Source organism: Ochotona curzoniae, unplaced genomic scaffold (assembly GCF_017591425.1).
Source record: "Ochotona curzoniae isolate NIBS_2020 unplaced genomic scaffold, NIBS_Ocur_1.0 contig_66, whole genome shotgun sequence".
Taxonomy (NCBI): Eukaryota; Metazoa; Chordata; class Mammalia; order Lagomorpha; family Ochotonidae; genus Ochotona; species Ochotona curzoniae.
In genome coordinates, this window is record NW_024466512.1 from 20,017,389 (window position 1) to 20,037,111 (window position 19,723).

Below are 19,723 nucleotides of genomic sequence, written 5' to 3' on the forward strand. Positions count from 1 at the left end.
ACAGGATTGGGAGGGCAGAGGGACCCCACAGCACAGACTTCACTGCTCTTCCAGTCTTGCCTGTTCAGGACTAGCTGGGTGAGCCCGGGCAACGTCCTTTACCTGTCTGAACTTTGTCTGTGAAATGGGGCTAGAGCAACCACCCCCAAGGTGGGACTGGCACAGCTGGGTGTTCGAGCTTGGGCATCTATGACATGGAGGCCAGGACAGTCAGGGTGGTGTCTGTGCTCCCCAAGTAGAGTGGGTGGCCAGGGTGCTTCAGAGAAGTTTGGGTTCCCACGACCTGCCCTAAGTCCCTTTTCCCACCGAGGCTGAGGCAGGAACAAGCACAGGTGGGCCTTGGACTGGCTCTTGGGCTTCAGTGGGAAGAAGGGAACCCTTGGCCCATCCCCTTCCTTCCCAATTCCAGCTTGAAAATCCTGGGCTGGGGAGCAGGGTGCCGCAGCCAAGGAGCATCTTGAAGGTGTGTGTACAGCGGTGTGGCTGTGGTAGCTGTACACACACACGCACATGCACACACACACACACACACCTGCCACACCTCTGCCAAGGGGACTGGGTGGGCTTCCCTGAAACAGGTCCCCTCCCTGCTGCCTATGCAGGGAAACCGGAAACAGACAGGCTCTACCTCTCCACCAGTGAGCCAGGGCCACTGCTTTCCAGGGAGGCATCTCCCTGCCGCAGGCATCGCTCAGGAAACCTGAGCCCCTCCCTTCTCGCCCTGCTGCCCCCAGGGTGCACGCCAGCCTCCTGCTCACTGGTTGGCTTCTTGGCTGGCACTCACAGCAACACACGCCCGCTGGATGCCACATCCTGTCCCTGCACCTGCCCCTGGGCTAACGCGGCCCCGCCCACCTCCGTCTCCCCACCAAGCCTCCCTTCTCACAGCATTCTCATCTCCCCATCCTAGAGCTTCTTATCTCTGTGTGTTTTGAGCACCTACTCCCCTAGTGATTTGTGCGGTTTCTTTCCCTGGCTGTTTGTCTCATCCCTTCAACAAGAGGGTGGATACATGGATGGATGATGTGAGGATAGGATTGTGTCTTCTTCTACCTCTCTGCCTATTACACAAGACCAGGTCCACACCAAAGCTCAGTGAAGGATGGAGGATGGAGGGGTAGAGAATTAGTAGGTAAATGATGAATGATGGGCAGATGGGCAAACAGATAGGGGAGACCTCCAAACATGGAAGACCCCTCCTTGTCCATGTCTCTGAGACTCTTATCACCCTGTTTTGCTGCCATTCTGCCTGGTCCTCCAGCTCTCAGAGGTGGCAGGAGCCCCATGGCCAACAGTGGCCTGGTGATGGAGGCAGTGGCTCGGGCAGCCTGTGGGGAGCACATAGCACCCATGACCCTGGGCTGAGCTGGTAGGCCTGAGCCCCACTTTCCTTCACTAGGAAGCCAGCTGTGTCTCCCCTGCCCCCACCTGACTCCCCTCCAGGGTCCACACCACCCCATGGGGTGCCCTAGGCAGGAGCCGGGGCTGTAGGGTCATGAGGTCCTACATAACCACCCTGAGCAGGCAGCAGGTATCCCGCAGCTCATGCCATGAGGGCTGCCAGTCAGCACCTGCCATCCTCCGGCTGCTGTCCTCACTCAGATCCAGCCACACTGTGTACCCAGGCTGCAGGGCTGAGGGTTCTCCTTAAGGGCCAGGTGCACTCTAAGAGCTGTCACAAATCCCACAGGATCCTGGGCAGGGGGCCCCACTTCCCTTTGGCATTTATCTGAAGGTGCAGGGAGGGTTGGCTTTGGAGTGTGGCCAACACCTGATGGGGCTGGAACCCGCCCACTCTCTTAGCTGTGAGGCCTGGGCACAGCAAAGCCCATAGCCTAGTGGGAAATACCCTCAGAGCCTTTGCCCAGAAGACCCAGATTGGCCAGGGCAAGTAGGTAGGCAGGCAGAGTGCTCTGGCCTTTTGCTGTGGGTGAAGCAGCTTGCAGACGTCTTCTGGGGTGTTCAAGAGACAAGCCTAGTGCCCAGGGGCAGGGGTCCCAGAATCTGTGACCACAACTGTAGCTTCTCTGGGACACAGCCAGGAGGCCAGCCTGAGACTCCCCTCAACACCCCACAGAATCCAGCTCAGACCCAGGCCAAGACTCTGGCCTCTCTGGGTCACAATGAAGCCCTTTCTCAGCACCCTGGAAAACACAGCCCTGTGGAGAGCAGGGAGCAGGGGCGGGGTGGAGGGCGAGTTCCTACGGGACACAAGGCTCTCAGTACAGCAGCTGAGACCCTGGAGCGCACAGGGCAAACAGCCACATTCATGCCCCCTCCATCAGCCTCGCCTGGGGGCGCAGACCATTGCGTGCAAAGGCATGCTAAAGTCAGAACAGAAGGCCTTCTGGGGCCGAGTGGGGTGCAGCGTCCCTAGCACCCTCCAGACCTCAGCTGACCCCAAAGTCCTTATGCTCAGACACATCCTTCACTGGGCTACTGGACAAGCAGGCCGGCTTGGTGGCAGCCATGGCTGTCTGGACTCAAGGAGAATTTGAAGTCTTAACTCCCAGGTGGCCTCCTTTTGGGGATGGTGTTCTTAGAGGTCACCTGCCCTGGAAAACAGACACCTGACTCATGGCACAAGCAGCTTACCACTCACTTCTGTTCTTTGGGAAACGTCTCAGCCCTATGATTGATGCCAAAACTCACGACCAGGTTCCTGCCTTGAAGTGGCGGTAAGAGGCGGAGCCAGGCTTGGCACTCATGTTACACACTGCATTTGCCCAGCCTGCCTCCTGCCCCATCTGTCCGCTCACCCTCCATCGGCCAGCCCTTCCTGTGTCTGAACCTGTGACTTCCTGTCCTTTAGAGCTTACTCCTCGCCTGTCTCCATTGATTTCTCCAGTCCTCCCAGGAAGGAGCCCGGGATATCCTATAGGCCCCTGCGCCCTCCCCTCTCGTGCACTTGAAGTGCCACCCTTCCTGGGACTGGCATGGATCGTCCTGAATGTTGACTTTCTCGTTGTGCAGTGTGGTTTGTTCTCCCCATCTTGCAGGCCTTAATGTGGTTGTCGACATCAGGAGCTTTTAAAAAGTGGGTGGTAACGATAGTCAAAGTCAGACATCACATACCAAGGGCTCCACGTCGCTCCCCTGACCAAGGTGATGTTCCAACCGCTCCCCAACCCTCCATTCCACATAGTGCCCAGGTCCCTCACAACCACCTTGCTCTCAAGGTTACTGCCAAGCCAGCCATCGGGCACCCAGCCAGCCCCTCCAGCTTGCCAGCAGCATTAGGCCCTACAGTCAGGCACCCTGGGCTGAGCAGCCAATGTCAGCCAGGAGGATGAGAACATCAGACTAGAAGGTGGTGCGTGTGTGTCCTCTGCCAAGGCGAAGGGTGGCAGGGAGGCTGGGGGAGGGCAGATGCAGGCTGTGTCTAGTTCTATGTGGTGGGGCCTGGAACAGCCCAGCCAGACCTGACTTCCTTCCCTACGCCTTCCCTTGCCCCCCTCTGCTGCTCGTCCTGGCTGCTCGTCTCACTCTGGAAACCCCGACCACAGGGCAGCTACCTCCTTTCCCCAGCAAGAGCTTGGTGGACTGCAGCATGGCCCTCGGGCAGTGTGCTGGACCAGGACTGCATGGCTGGCTTCGCAAGCCTGGACAAACCCCAAAGCCCTCACAGCCTCAGTCTACTCATCTGTGAGGTGGATTAACACCTGCTGCACCCCAAATGCTTGCAGGTGTTCAAGGTCAGGATGCAAGGCGAGGGACACCCACAGGCCACACCTCTCCTACCCTCCCTTGGGTCACCCCTCCTTGCTCTCCCCCTCGCCAATCTCCTTGGAGGGAACACAGCACACAGCATCTCCTGCGTGGGGGTTAGGGTGAACGTGGCTCACTCACAGCCTTTGGCTTCCAAGAGTCCACTGCTCCCTGAGACCTAAAGGATGCTGCTGATGGACATGTCCACAAGAGTGTGCCCATGCCAGGGGGGTCCATGTCACCCTGGAAATGGGACCATTGTTTGGTGAGTCTGCAGGCTCAGCAGGTCCGGGTGGGAAGGATGATAACAGGTCCTGAGTAGTCCAGCATCCCACACACCCTCCACCACTTGCCCCTGCCTTGACCTCCACTTCTGAAGGGTCTGGACTGCTCTTGTCTTTCCTGCAGTTAAACAGGGGTGAAGGCTTCACCCCCGACCAATACATGCCATGGGTGTAAGAACTGGAAACTGCCTCTGGAACCTGTCCTTGCCCAGACAGGCAACATCACCCTGAGGGCCAAGGCTTGAACTGCATCTCTTGGCGGGCAAAACTGGAAGCCTTGATGGGGATGGGGGTCCTTGTCATGAATGAAGGGGCACGGAGTTGGGCAGGCATCTCCACCCTTTATCCCCAACTCCGGAGCCCTGTGAGTCCTTTGGTCACCGTAGCTATGGACCAGTTGCCCATGAGGCTGAGTGGCCTGCTGGGAGCTGAGTCCTGACCAACCCAGCCAGGAAGGCCTTGGGTGACATGAGCCTCTGGCACTGTTCTCCCCTCCTGTCCCCTCACTGTTGGTGGCTGCCAGAGCTGGTGATTCACAGCAAGCTAGCTCAGGAGTGGAGTCCCTGCAGGGAGGGGACTGGTGGCGGCAGCAGCAGCAGCAGCTTGGGACAAGAACTGGAGCAAGGAGGGGCCGTGGGAGGAGTGTAGGGAGGGGGCCTTAGGCTGCTGGGGAGCTGATTTCCAGCTGAGTCCTGTGCTGTCCGGCTCAGAGCCAGGAGCAGTTGGAGGGGGGAAGGAAGGGAGCCCTGCCTTGTCTCCCCCTGCCCCAGAGGAATAGGGAAGCCCCAGGCTATGGATACTCCAGCTGCTGCCCAGCAGATGCAACCACAAAAAAGCATGAAATGTCTGCTGAAAGGTGCCCCACCGGAAGCCTCTTAAGAGGTTTCCTATTAGGGCAGCCTGCTTGGGCCAGAAGCCAGATAGTGTATGAAGGGTTTCTCTGCTTGCCATTCCCACCATTCAGGCACTGACAGGCTTCCCCCCTGCCAAGCCTCAGCCACAGCCCACTAGCCGCTGCTCCCGGTGCTCTGCCACCCCCTCCTGCACCTGCTGCTGGGTCCTGGGGATTCAAAGGGAAGTCTCCGAGCCAGGCAGGGTCCCTGGGTCACCCCAGCACTATGTGACTGGTGCCTAGTCACCCTGCTTCTCTAAGCTTTCCTCCTTCTCATCTACAAGACCAGGTCAAGGAGACCACACTAACTGCAGGGAAGACTCCAGGAAAGTCCTTGGTGGGGAGGGCTGTGTCCTCCACTCGCGGTCAGGTGGGCCAAAAGATGTTGTGATGCTGCGAGGCAGGGGACCTGATGCAGATGATATCCTGCTGACTGAACACCCCCACCCCACCCCATTCCTGGAAGCTGGTGGGCGGGAGATACAGATTCCATCTGAATCTGTAGGCAGCTTTCTGGATGATTCTGTTGCCTGGCTAAGCTAAGTCTCCTTGCCAACACACCTGGCACCAAGAAGGCACCCAGACATGACTCATTCCCATTCCCCATGCACACACACACCCACCCACCCACACACACACACACACACACTCAAGCACAGCAGCCCAAAGCTGCACACACCGGGATTTGATGTGGGTGGGTGGTGGGGAGGAACGACCGTGGCTGTTGAGGAAGCCACCCACCCTCAACTCCCTGCTGGCAGCCCAGGGGGACAGTCAGCAGGCCATGTGATCCCAGGGGGCTCTTCCTACCTGGTCCAGCAGGGAAATGGTGACAGGAAGAGGCCAGTTGCTCGTTACCATCACCCCCTTGCCCTTACCCAGTGGCCTGAACAATGAAGTTCCATCTTGGACATGGAAGGTCATCCTGACATGTAATGTTCTCCTCTTCCCCATCCCTGGGCACTGCCCCCACACTTGAGCTCCTGGGGGGCATAGCTGGGCACTCTGGGTGCCTGCTTGTACCCTAAGAAGACAAGCACGCCCCTGTTAGGGTCCCCTAGAGCAGTCAGGTGTGAGGGGGGTGGTAAGTGGAACTGTCATGCATAGGTTTTCCTCATCCACCCTGCAGCTCCCCACGTTGGGTGGCCATGGGCAGGAGGGGTCAGGACCTTCCTGCTAGCATTGCCAGGATAAATGAGGGAGACACGGATACCAGAGAGGTTCCCGGATGGGGTGGGAGAACTGCAGGCTCCTGGGCCCAGCCCCCAGCACTGATTCACTGTGCTTGGAGTCTAAACTGTAGGAACTGTAGGAACCAGGGGAGTGGGACCCCCTGACTGCCAGCTTGCGGGGGAATCACCCTTGCAGTGATGCAACTTTTTCACTGAATTAAACCTTGAGATGTCAGCTACATGAGCTTTTTATCCCTGAGCAATTGCTACCAGGGGAAGTCACCAAGGGGCTAAAACACACTCCTACATCCCAGGTACCCCAGGCTCTCCAGAGCCAGAGTCTCGGGATGTCCCCTAGAACTTGGTCCTGCTCTGTTCCCTGTGAACCTCTGTCCATTCTCCAGCAGCCAGACCCCTTTGCCCAGAGACAGGGGACTGCCCTTTGCTTGGTCCTCAGGGGAAATGGGAGGGGCCTGCAGAGCCAGTTCCCAGGCTCCAAACACCTACCTGACAGCCTCCAGCCTGTGTGAGGCTCTGGCCAGGGCCCACGTGGGGAGCATGCCCAGTGCTGAGTGTCAGGGATGCCTTGCTGGAACCTAAGTATTATGCCCGCCTCCTGGGGTGGAGGTGGTGGGGTAGATCCTGGGGCAAGCCTGGCTAGGTGTTCAGGTTCCCATCAGGGGCAGGATTTTCCCTGCCTGGTCTGGGAGTTCACCACCAACCCCCAAGTCTTTCAAACACTTCATGGATCTTAGAGTTCTCTCTCTCTTTTAAATATTGTTTTGCATCAAAAATATTCCAATGCCATCTCTCAGACAACTTTCCGAAATCTCCTCCCCTTTTTAGCCCCTCCCCCTGCATGGCCCAGGGGGCGGAAAGAGGCCAGCCCCGGGGTATCCCTGGCACCTGCAGACTTCTGTCACGGGGTCACACACACACACACACAGCTGTGACGGGGGGGGGGGACAGGGTGGGTTTCAGAGGAGGTGACTTTCGGGTTGGGTGTTCTGGCAGGGAGTGGGGGATGGAAAGAATCAGGAACGGAAGCACCTGGGGTTTGGGGGGCGTAGCAGGGCGAGGGGGACAGCTCTGCAGGAACCTCAGTCTCCCAGCTTACCAAGTGCGTGGGAAGCTGCCGAGCCTACCCCATCCTCCCGGGATGAGGGACGGTGAGCCCCCGGGGGCGGGCCACGTGGGCGGGCCGGGCGGATGGTGCCCGGGGGCGGGCGGTGGAGGAGGCGGCGGGACCTCGGACCGGCGCGGCGCGCAGTGCGTGCAGCTGCAGAGCGCGCAGCTCGCCGGCCGCCAGCGTCACATGAGCAGCGGCGCCGGCCGACCCGCAGCTCCCTGCCAGCGTCTTCGGAGCCCGTAGCTCCGGGGGCCCGTCTCGGCCCTAACCATGTCTGTCTGTTGTTGCTTCTTTTTCAGAGACTACGGCAGCTCCAAGAGGAAATCAGGTAAGGGAGCCCCGAGCGTGCTTCTCTCCCCGCTCTCCTCTGCTGTGACCCCCACAGAGGACTTTGTGGGCTGCGGTGGTCCCTGGCTGGCGGATTAGCATCTGCACCTTCAGTTGCTCTCTTCCCAGCCAGTGCCTTGAGGCCCATAGTAGGCGCATCTTCAGTCTCCTTCCCCACCGACCCCCCTAAGGCTCTTGACGCCACGGGAGTGGGTGAAGTGGGGAGTGCGCCGTGTCTTGGGAAGCGCCTCCCTCTGCACCCCCCAGCCCCTGGGCTGCCGATCCCTCGCGCCCCCAGTCGCAGACCCCTGGCTGTTGGCCCGCATTGCTGTGCCTTCTCGGGTCCTTCTGGAGTGACGGGCAGGCTGTATTGCAAGGAGGTGGGCACTGAGTGGCCTGAGTTTGTAGCGCCTGCCCGGTGAACCTAGCCCCCTCCCCGACCCTGAGCGCCTTCTCCTGCCTTCGGGGCTGCCGAGGGGTTAGGGGGTGTGTGGCATGCGATGAGTCACCCTGTGTGGGCTTAACAGGTGCCAGGGCCTACCGGGAGTTCGCCAGGGTGGGGACAGGGAGAGGTGCGGTCGGTTCTTGGACACTGTGTGCTGGGCGCTGTCCACCGGGGTCAAGGATGGGAGAGGCAAGCGTCGGGGTGTGGAAGAGGGAGGGTGGTCCCTAGGAGTTGGGCTGTGCCCGTTTCAGAGGTGGAGCAAGAACTGACTGCAGCCACCCACCGTGCTGGCTTGGGGATGGGGGCACGTGGGTGGACTTCCCAGAGATGTGGGAAATACGCATAATGGAGGCTCACATGCAGGGGCCCTGGGTAGTGGAGGCAGGAAGAACCAACGTGGACACAAGTGTAGGGTGGGGCTCTGTGTCTCCAAGTGCTCCCTCAGTGCTTGCAGGAACCAGGAAGGTTGTGGCCAAGGTTTTGTGTTGGGGCAGGCAGGTGTGTAGAAGAAGTTGTGTGTTCATGGGTGTGCCCTGGGATATGTTTGTGTTTGGATGCCTGGGGCTGCAGTCTCTTCCCATGGGTGTGTGTGTCTGGCCAGGCAGGTACACAGGCCCACCCTCAGGGGTGTCTCAGGTGATCCGGCCTACTGGTGCCTAGAGCATTTCCTTTTGTGAGTGAGCAGGCTGGGCAATGCCTTGGGACCTGACCTGGGGCGGTCACTCATTAGAGGGAGGGGCCAGCCTGGAGGTACGCCTGTCCTTGCATCCTCACTCAGGCAAGTGGTGGCACCTCTCTGTGCAAACTTGTCACGCCTCTGGGCAGTGAGTGCATGTCCAGGACACCTGGCATCACCATCCCTGCCTTCTTGTGATCCTAGGACTCAGTCCAGCTTCAACAGCCACTTCGCTTCCCCATGGGACCTTCAGCTGACGCCTTATCACTCAGGGCCTCAGTTTACCCCACTCACCCTGAGTCTCCCATTTCTCAGCTTTCATGCATGGCCCCACCCAGCCTGCTCCCCTTCTCCACCCCCAGTTTCTTCAAGGCCTCCCCAGTTTCTCTGCCTTCCACCCTCCGGCCAGGAAAAGCACTGAGGGAGAAAATTTAATTTGCTTTCGTGTGCTTATGATGATGGCCGTTTAGTGTCCTGGTTAGAGGAGCCAGCTCTGGAGCCAGGCAGCGGGACCCAGTCTGGCCTCTTTCCTCTGTGACCTTGGGTAGATTGCTTACGTCTCTGAGCCCATCAGGGCTAATGTTCACGCCCAGCTCGTGATGGGAGACCCTGCGTGATTAAGGGGATATTCCTGTGAAGGTGTTTGTGATGAGGGTGGGAAGATGAGATTACCCTCCCGTAAGGTGGGTCTGTGGGCCTCATCCAGTCAGTTGAAGGGCTTAATAGAACAAAGACTGCCCTCCCCTAGGGAGGTACAAAGACCCTGGGGCAGGAGCAGACTCACTGTTAAAGGCCTCCCCAGCATACTGTGGCCTCACCAAGCCCCCACCATTACATGAGCCAGTTACAACAGCCATCTCTATCATACTCAACCTGATGGCTGTTTCCATGGTGACTCCCTGAGTCAGGCACCCCACTCACTGGCAGTTGGGTAACTGATCATGAGAACCTACTGTGTGCTAGAACTTTGCCTGTTCTTTTTCTTGCTGCATGGAGCCACGTTGTGTGCTGGGTGTTGGGATTTCCCTCGCCAGGTGAGGCTTAAAGGGGTAATGGGTCCTTGTCCTTGTCCAAGTACAAACTGGAGTTCATGGCCAAGTGCAAACTAGGGCCATGGGCTGCTCCTTGATGAACCTCACCAAGCTGCCCCAGGTCACTGCAGCCGGCGGCACTGGCACAGAGAAAGTGGCTTTATTTTAACGTGCAGTTCCCAAAGCCCCAGCTTCTCCTTGAAGGAGCCCTTGCTGAGCACAGTGTGTGGCCTGGAGCAAGGCTTGGGGAGCAAGGGGTCAGCAGAGGAAAGTTCCCAGGGGCCCCAATACCAGGAGGAGAGTGTGGCCTCTAACACACCCGCATGCCTTCCCCCACCCCCTCTGTCACATCTGCTGCAGCTTGAAGTCGGGAGGCGTCCTGGGCGCCTCCTTCCTCTCACCTACCAGCCCTACCTCCAGATGCACCTGTTTCTCCCACCTCTACCACCACACCTGTTGGAAGTCCTCTTCCTCTTTTCAGGAAGCTCTTGGCTGCCTACCTGATTCCTCTGTTGTCACATTTACCATCCACACCACAGTCAGAGAGGCCTCCTGGAATCATCTCCCAAAAATCATGTACAAATTTCCCCAGGGGTGCCAGCTCCTTTCCCTGAGCCCTGTGTGATCCAGACAGGCACACCTGTCCTCTCGGCTTGGGCTTAGTGCTCTAGGGCCCACATAGCACATACGTTGCCCTCCCACCCCCACCCCCATCCCTGCAGCTCTGCCAGCCCCTTCCAAGCAGCCCTTGTCCTTGTCGTTTCCTCTGTCTGGAAGACTCTTCCCTCATCTTGCATGTGGCTGGCTCATTGAGCCCTCTGCCCTTCCCCGGCTGCCCCCGCAAGGCACTCTGCATCACCCCTCCTCTCCCACGCCTGGCCTGTGCTGTGTGTCTGTTAGCTGCCTCTCCCTTCGCCTTGAGAGTAGCAGCTTTCACTGGGGTGCAGGACGGATCAGGATTTACCCAGACCCGTTGAGGGCTTGAGTGAATGGAAGAGATGTTCACGGATGAGAGAACCCGCTGCAGGCATGGCAGGGGGACACCTGCAGGAAAGAGCAAGCAGTTTTTTTCTGGTTTGGGGGTTGAGAGCCGGAGGCTTGGTGATCTAGGAGCAGTATGGAGGCAAGAGGAGTTACTGCAGCTGGCTCTGTGGAGCACTTGATGTATGGAAATGTTGCGGTTACAGGCGTGTGAACTGCCCTAGGCGGGTTTGCAGCCCGTTCTGGGGGCCAGCTGCTAGAAGAACGGTACTGGGGGTGGAGGGAAGCTGAGTTGTGACAAGGTTACCTGGGGAGAGGAGTCTCATGCGGAAGGGCTAAAGAAATAAGGCATAAGGCTCTAGGCTGGGGAAAGGCTCACTGGCCCTTGGGACTGGGCGAGGTGATAGGGGAGGGGAGAAGCCTAGGGCAAATGATATTTTAGAGACCTCCAGGTTGGCCTGGAAGCTGTTGATGCCTGCTGAGGGAGATAAGGAGCCTCTGCAGGGGTTCTGAGTAGCTTTACAAGGGAGGCCCAGCGGCCTCAGGGGAGGGGGTGGGGGGCGGAAGGCCGTGGTGGATGTGGGGGTGGGGAGTCAGGCGCACGGGACCTTGGACAGAGGCCTTTGCCTCTGGGATAGCCTCCCCGCCCTGAGTTGTCTCCTCAGGGGAGGATCTAGCCTGAGACACCAGGGCAGCAGGAGGCCCACGTGAAGAGGCGTGGGGGAAGGCGTTGACCAGCACGGTGGGTGCTGCCTGGGTGAATCTGAACTCCATAGGGCAGGCTGTGGGGGCAAACAGGCTGAATGCTCAGGTCAAGCTTCAGCTGCTGTCCACAGGTGGGACTTCAGGGAAGCCTCAGCTCAGCCCTGATGGCCCCTCAGCTCCTGGACTCAGCCCCCTGCCCGCCCCGCCCCTGAGTGGGTTAGCTGAGTATGGGCTTTGCTCACACCTAGCCCTGGGGACTGGAGGCCAGCTAGATCAACACCTAACATTGGCCCCGCCCCTTCAGAGAGGAGGAGAGACAGAGAGGAAGCTCTTCCATCCTATGGTTCACTCCCCAAATGACCGCAACAGCTGGAGCTAAGCCAATCCAAAGCAGGAGCTTCTTCCAGGTCTCCCACGCAGGTGCAGGTTCCCAGGGCTTTGGGCTGTCCTCCACTGCCTTCCTAGGCCACAAGCAGGGAGCTGGATGGGAAGCGGGGCTGTCGGGATTAGAACCGGCCGCCACATGGGATCCCAGCTCGTTCAAGGCGAAGACTTTAGCCGCTAGGATATTGCGCGGGTCGGATCAGGTGATTTGTTTTGTCTTGTTTTTTTTACCTGGCTGTAGCAAACTGCTTCTCCAAAAATCTCGTCTGGGGAGTTCTGAGATGCAGCCACTAGAGGGCGCAGGAGGGCCTGGAGTGTGATGGGATCTCTTGGTCTGCAGTAGGGCCCAAGTCTGAAGCTCCATCCCAAGTCCTGGAGCCCCAGGATGAGCTCCAGCTCGTTTAAATGCAAATGATGTTGCTCAAGAGCACTGCTGTAAGTTTGTTCTCTTAGGCAAGTGTTGACATCTTGGTGAAATCCTGTTGATTTCTTTTTCCATCTCCATGACCGTAAAACTGCGTTATTGGCCTGAGCTAATGCGATCCACATTACTGCCCTTTCCTCAGCGGGAGGGAGGCGGTGGTGCTCAGAGCTTGGGGCGGAAAGCTGGGTTTTTGGCATCCGACAGGCAGGGTCTGGGCCTCAGCTCGGCCACGGGTTAGCCTTGCTGTTGTGCAAGGATTGATGGATTCCGAAAGGAGAGGAAAAGCGGTCTAAAGTCGCAATCGAGGCCTGTCCGTGCCGGGCTCCAGCACATGGCTGAGCCGCTCTCTGTCGGGCAAAGAGTGCTGACTCCCTCAGAGCCATGAGGCCTCATTCCATGCCCCTGCACTACAGTCCTGTGAGTTCTCCGTGCCTCCTTCTTCCTCTATAGGAGAGGGCAGTTGATACGGTTTGGCCAGGCTCTTTGAAGCTTGGGTAAAGGCTTGTGAAGTGATGACCCCAGTTGCTCCATGCCCAGCCGGACCGATGCCATGGGTCAGGCGAGTCCTGCTGTGAAGGGCGGCAGCCGGGCAGGTGCTGACTTGGCTTTTGTCCTGCTCCAGCCAGACAGGGGAGGCTAAGTCGGTAGCACCGGTCACTGCCTGCCTGTGAGCCTTGTGGCAGCCTGGGCAGGCAGCCTTGTGCCCATTTCAGCAGATAAGGTCAGCCAGCCAGCCGGACATGAGTCTAGTCCTCCAACCCAAAGTGCGCCATGGCCACAGGGATGGGTCAGTGGCCAGGACTGAGCTGCTGAGGCCCTCTGCCAAGGAGCCTTTCTGAAGTTTCTAGAAAGAGCCATTGATCACAGGGTCTGAATGGGTGAGAGGTCTCTTTACAGGGTTATGACTGATGCTCTCATATCATGTTTTATGAGTTTGTCATTCATTCATTCATTTTAGATTTATTTTATTTGTGTGTCAGAGTTGAGAGAGACATCAATCTTCCATCCACTGCTTCATTCCCCAGAGGGCTGAAGTGGCCAGGCCTGGGCCTAACTGGAATGGGTGCTTCCTCTAGGTCTCTCCTGTAGAGGACAGGAGGCCAAGCTTTTGGGTCATCCTCCACTGCTTTCCCAGGCCATGGCAGAGAAGTAAAGCTGTTGGAACACCAACCAGCACCCACATCGGTGTTGCAGTCTGAGGCCCACTGTGTCACAATGCTGGCCCCTGCAATTGCCTCCCAATGAATGAGATTTGCTTAAAGATCCACCCATCAGTACTGGCTGCTCTGAAAAGCCAGTCTACCCACTTCCTTCTATCAATGAAGTAGTGTAGAAAGATTTGCCCATAGTGAGGGCTGGCAGAGGTGAGCCGGAGCCATGACAGGTCAAAGGAAATAGGTGTCTGGGGCCTCCGGGGCCTCATACTCCTCCATCCCCTGAACAGATGCCCCCTGCTGCCTACAGGGCTCAGAAGTGAGTGACAACACTCCGGAGCTGCCAACCAGGGCCGCCTTCCTCCCCACCAGAGCCTAGGCCTTTGCGAGGGTCCTGTGACAGCCTGTGCTGGTTCCAGCCCCATTCAAAGAGAACACAGTTCAACTGAGAAGGCAGGAACCCCCAACATCAATCAAGACGTGACATCCTCCCACAGGGGTGAGGGCCACACACATGTAAGACAGAGGAGACCAGCCTGGAACTGGGTGCTGCTGAGTGAAAACGATGCAGGCATGTACCTGCGGCTGCAGTGGGCTTGCAACGTTTAAGGGAAGGGAGGTGTCGCACCTGCAGAGGAAACCTCCAAGTGAGCATGAGTGGAATTTTATAAAGCGCTGGCCGAGCATCCTTGTTCACCCAGGCCCCGGGTCTTCCTGCTGCCCTCCCAAGGCCCATCCCAAGGGCGAGCAAGTCTCATGCTGGCTCATTGGCTTCCGGCCCATCCCGCCCAGTCTGACGTTTTGCAAAAGTACTCTTTGCGTGTTCAGCCTCAAATCACCCCTGGAGTTGAAAGCCCTCTCACTGGCACAGAACAGAGGCAGATAAGCTTGACAGCTCTGCAGGCAGCCCACATGGCAGTGATGCCATGGAGAAAGTGAGGCTGCTTACGTGCAGCAGGCCTGTCTGTGTGCCCTGGCCCCGAGCAGCTCCAGGCAGCTCAGCCTTGCTGCCTGGCCAGCCTGGACCCTTGAAGTGGGCAGGGGAGGGGAGCATCTATCAGGACAGAAGAGAGTAAACCTCTGGTCCCTGAGATCACAGCCCAGCCTCTGGATGGAGGCGGGGGGCTTTCCCCACCACCAACCCCTTCAGCCCCCACAGGTGGCCTCATCGGGAGGCAGTGGCTGGACCCTGGTGTTCCATCAGCCATTCCTTGCTTACAAGGTTTTGTTCCCCCGTGGGGGAGGAAATGCCTGAATTGTGGTCCAGCAGAGAAAGGCTTCCCGTCCGGCGGCCCTTAGCCAGAAAGTAACTCGTTCCTGGCTCCATTTCTCTGGTCTGGAGCCACATGACACCAGCAGCTACATTTGCAGGGGTGACAAAGCCAATGGAAAAACAGAGATGGTGTTGGGGGGAGAAAATATACATTGCTGATGGCTCTAGCACCTTTTTCTGATCTAAAAGTTGCTTTGTTGAGAAAAGGGAAGACGGCATGCATAATTCTGCTGGCAAGTGATATTTGTAGATTGAGTTGGTTTTTAAGTGTGAGGGCAAAAAAACCACTTCCACCCCCCCCCCCAATATTGCAGTAAAACTTAGATGCTTACAGGAAAAAATGGTGCTTTTTTCCAACTCACTGTGTTGCCTCCTGGATCTTGTGGTCATGTGAGCCCCTGGAGCGCTGGTAAAGAGATGGTTTTGGTTAATGTTGGAGCTGACTCAGGAAGCTTCTGCTCCATGCCTAGCTGTACGGGAGGCTTCCTGGGCCTGGGAGCTGCTTATGGTCAGAGTCAGAGCCCACATGGGCTCCTGAGGGCTGCCAGGTTTGGGTTGTTTTGTTTAGAATGTACGTTACTTAGTTAAGTGAGTTCTTACTTCATTTGCAAGCCAGAGGGAGAGACAGGCAGAAATCTTCCTGTCGGCTGGTTCACTCCCCCCCAGATGCCTGCTCCCGTCAGGGCTGGGTAAAGTGGAAACTCCCAGCTGGGTCTCACACAGGTGTCAGGGGCCCAAGTACAAGAGGCATCCCTGCTGCCTCCCCAGGGGGTCCATCAGCAGAGTTCTAGGAGCAGGAGTGGAGCCGAGACTGGCACCCAGACACCCTGCTTGGCCACACAGTGTCTCTGGCAGCACCAAACACTCCCCCTGGCTAGGGGGTTGCCAGTCAGCTGGGTAGAGGAGAGCTGCCAGGTACCGCCCTAGCTGCCTCTACATGCCATGTTAGGGCGCTATCTCCCAGGAGACACATCCTCAACAGTGAAAGGTGTGGTGCTGATCAACTGGGACAAGCAGGCTAAAAAGAACGACCTTTCAATTCCTAGGTGGACGCAGAGAGGTGGCCCCACCTTGCCAGCCTGGTCATGGGTCGGGGATCAGAGCTGCCTGCATTCCAAGTCCCAGGTCCCTGAACCAGATTGCTCAGGGTGGTAGCTCTGCGCTCTCTAGAACTCTGGACTCTCTGCCCTCCCTGGGGAATCCACGCACGCCTGACCCTGTCCTGTGCCCCTAGGCCTCTCAGCTGTAGCGTAGCTGAGTCACGTGAGAGCCAGATGTGGGGATTTCCCAAGCAGCGTGTGTGTGTGTGTGTGTGTGTGTGTGTGTGTGTGTGTGTTTGTATGATCAAGTGTGCGCATGTGCACACTACAGCTCTGTTTACGTGGCATCTGAGAACTGAGGGGATTGGAGCAGACCCAGGCAGGGCAGTGGGGGAAAGAGACCCGGCTCGCAGCAAGCCCTGGCTGCACTCCCACCCCTACCCCTACCCCTACCCCCACCCCAGAGATAAGCAGCTTGCTCCCGTTTAGGCTCCCATTTCCTGCAACAACCATCTTGTCTGAGGTCATATTAGTTAAAGGGGCATTGAAGCAGATGTGGAGAGCTAGTAGCCTTTCAGGACTGTTCTCGCAGCCTTGGGGGTCTGCCCAGGAGCCACTGTCCCTGCATTCCCAAGGCTCAGCGCCTTTCCTGGCCTGTGAAGGTCTGTGTGTGACTCAGGAAGCAAAGCCTGGACTAGAGGGAGAACTGGTACCCATAAAACCTGTTACACTGACAGCAACAAGCATGCCAGCCTTTGTCTTTCTCTATGCCTCTGAGAGCTAGTTGGACACCTCTGTGTTTAGGGTATGGGGGGGTACTAGCAGGGTTAGGGGCCTACAGGAATATCAAGTCATATGGGCGAGACTTATAAGCACCTGTTATGTCCCAGTCTTAACTGGAGATGGTTGAAACAGAATGTGTGAAGATCCAGCCTGGGGCACCTGGAGAGAGACAGGCAAATGGAAGCATGGGTGTTCTCAGCCTCCATGGGCAACAGGCTCTTCCCTCTCACCCAGGCCCCAGCCCCCCCCCCCCATCATGCTGCAGCAGGTGGCAGGCTCAAGCTTGTGACCTGCAGGACCCCGATCAGACAGGAGTACTGGAAAGGTGTCTGTGGATGCACTATCATGCCATCTGCCCCCCTCCCCAGGTCCTGTTTGCAAATAGCACATAGGGAGTGCATAGGTACAACCTGGGCACAGCCCCTGTGTACCATCTGGCATCTCAGTTTCTTGTGGTACATAGCATGGCAAAAATGCTTTGGGGAGTGATAATAAAGAAAAAAAGATCTGTACATTTGTTCAGTACAAATGCAGGAGCTTTTTTCCCCTCTTCTCAAATATTTTCTTCCTCTGGTCAGGTCAGTCCAAATGCAGAGTTGGCAGGTACTGCGGGCCCATGATGTGCCCTGCATCTCCTGCTTTGGGGAGTTGGATGCCTGGGGCCCCACTGCTGCACATGGTCAAGGCTCAGTAGATAGCTGCTAAGTGATTCAGGCAAGGAGGGCCATAGTCCAGACTAGGGGAAACAGACCTGTCCATTGCTCGTCCCTCAGTGGGAGTGTCTGGCCCAGGCTACCGTCTTCTCCATCACGCAGTCAGTCAGGGGTCTCATGGTGTAGGCCTAGGGGGCCAGAGCCCAACAACTGCTGACCTCGGGCTGCTTCCCTGGCTGGGGCTTCCGGGGCTAGGGTGTGGCGGGTAGGGCCTTGGATCAGAGAGATCCCAGTAAGTGGAGGAGGACCACCAAGGCAGACCACCCGGGGTCACAAAGGGTTCCAGTGGCCTGGGGAGAGATGAGAATCTGAGAAATGAGGGGGTGGCCACCACCCAGGGGGCTGCTGCGGGGTCGGGCAGCAGCTGCTGGGAGCAAAGACTCAGAACCTGCCGGCCTCCCCCCCCCCCACCCCCCCCCACATCAGGCACCCTTGTCTGCCCACAGCGCCTCTGGCAGCACTTGCCTCCCCAGAGAAGCTGCTGGTCTTTCCTCAGCAGTGTGGGGGAAGGGTGGCAGAGGCACCCTTGGCCTCCCCTAGACACCCACTAGGGCCAGGCAGACCTTTCCAGTTCCAGGCTCGGCCCAGACAGGCAACCTCGGACTTAGGCCTTTAGGGGCCGTGGAATGACTTCAGGCCCAGCTCCACCGCACCCCATTCCCCACCTGGGCAGGGGAACTGACTGTGCCCTGACCTCACAAGGTGGGGGGGTGCATTCCTGTCCCGGGTGGGGCCACCCCCACATGGCTCAGCTTCCCACTTCCCTGAGTTGTGGGAGAAGCTGCACTGCCCGGAAAAGCCAGTCCTTTGTTACTGAGTCGGACTGTGGCTGCAACTACCGGGGAGATGCACAGGCCAGTTCCCACCTGAGGATCCTGTCATTCCCCACTTCTGCCTGGGCTGCAGTCTAACAGTCACTTCCTTGCTGTGGGACCTTGGGTAGCGCCCTTCGTGTCCCTGAGCCCAGGAAATGGGGACTACGGAAGATAATACTCAGGGTGTTGAGCAGCCAGCTCACAGGAGCATTCAGTAAACAGGCTTGGATATGATTCTATCCCAGCCCTGCCAGTCCTGTACTGCATGCTCTTGGACAAGGACGTGCCCCCTTGCTGGTCCCAACTCCACCTCTGGCTTAGCCTATAGATGCCACCAAGAAACAGGAGCTGGGTCAGAGGGAAAGGGGCATGGAGGCAACAGCCTGCCTTTCCCTTTAGATTTGCCTTCAGCATGTAAGAAGATGCCCACCAATAAAACTGCCCTATGGAATTCCTCCATGAGTCTGTTGATTGAGCTCAGAAGTCTGTGGTCCTGAACCCTCATGCCTCACGCATAAGCAGGTGCATAATGTGCAGGGCCCATTGCAAAATGAAAACACAGGGCCTCGTGCTCATGAGCTATGAATGACTCACAGGCAAGCAATAGAGCAGCCACCAGGTCTTTGCAATCATGGGATCCAGGTGACTGCTTGAGTCCCACTAGGGTCCTGCCTTCATGAAGGCCAGCCCTGTCTTGGATGCTGCGAACATAGGTAGGGCCTACCAACCTACGATCTCTACTGCTGCTATAGTAGCAGCAAAATCTCCCATACCCGGGCCTTAAGCTACTGCTGCTCACCATAGCCAGGGGTGGGGAACCTTATTCTGCCAAAGGACCATTTGGATATTTATAGCATCATTCACAGGCTGTATACGATTATCAGCTTAACATTAGTCCGCTGTAGGCTTATTGGCTTTTCATGTCCCGCCTGCGGTTGCCTCAGCAGGACCTGACCAGGTGATTATGCCCATGAGGCTGGATGTTTTGGTTCATTTTCTGTTGCTTTAACCAAAGTCCTGAGCCCAGGTGGTCCGTAAGACCGGAAGGTCAGTGTTGAGCAACTGTCAGGGCAGTGAGCTGGAAGGGACACAGAAGTGTGTGTATGGAGGAGAGAGAGAGAGAGAAAGAACAGAGGGAGCTGAGTGAGTGCCCCTGCTCCTGGGAGAGAGGCTCACACATGTCCTGCCCCAAGTGCCCCGACAATCACAGTGCCTGTGACAAGAGTGTGCAGCTCTCATGGGATTTGGTTGCAGCAAAGGAGAATGGAGACCAGCTATTTCACAGCCGGCTCAAAGCTGCTCTAAGAACAATAGGATCCTAAGGCCCGGAGGACTTGTGTGCTCCGGGTGAGAGGGCAAGGGGCAGGCCAGGAGGTGCTCACTGTGTCGGAGCCCTTGTTGGAGCCCGGCTCCCTGGGCAGAGGCCACAGAAGCTAAGGCGGTGTGACCCTGTCCCAGGCCCGGGCTTTCTGGATAGCTTTTCCTCACCGTGGAACTTGTGCTGCTGGCTATGCTCATTGCCAACTCTCCCACCTGGGCCCACAGCCCACTCTGGATTTATTAGTATGGATGGGTGGGACTCACTGTACACACCAGGGAAGCATTCCTGGAAACAATAATTGGAGACTCGGTGTGGGGAAATGGAGCCCGCTGCTTACTGCTCTGGAGTTACTCGAGATGAAAAGAGGCCTTATTGCAAACCTCAGGAAGCTGAAGAGCTACCCAGATTTTTTGAAGAATTTATTTTATTTATTTGAAAGGCAGAGAGAGAGAGAGAGATCTTCCAT

The 19,723-nt window shown here is 57.4% G+C and overlaps 1 protein-coding gene and 1 non-coding gene across 5 annotated transcripts in view; both read left to right on the top strand.

Moving 5' to 3' along the window:
- SH3PXD2A (SH3 and PX domains 2A) overlaps positions 1-19,723 on the top strand; it is a 188,162-nt gene that overhangs the window by 118,400 nt on the left and 50,039 nt on the right. For 2 of the 4 annotated variants that reach the window (XM_040992165.1, XM_040992166.1), the window contains exon 6: positions 7,485-7,513. In XM_040992165.1, coding sequence (XP_040848099.1) covers positions 7,485-7,513 — 29 coding nt within the window. Of the gene's footprint in view, positions 1-7,455; positions 7,514-19,723 lie in introns of those variants that run through there. The other 2 variants (XM_040992167.1, XM_040992168.1) reach the window with 1 other exon arrangement.
- LOC121164418 lies at positions 6,247-6,320 on the top strand. The gene has a single exon (XR_005885087.1). It is a non-coding gene; the product is annotated as a small nucleolar RNA SNORD36 (small nucleolar RNA).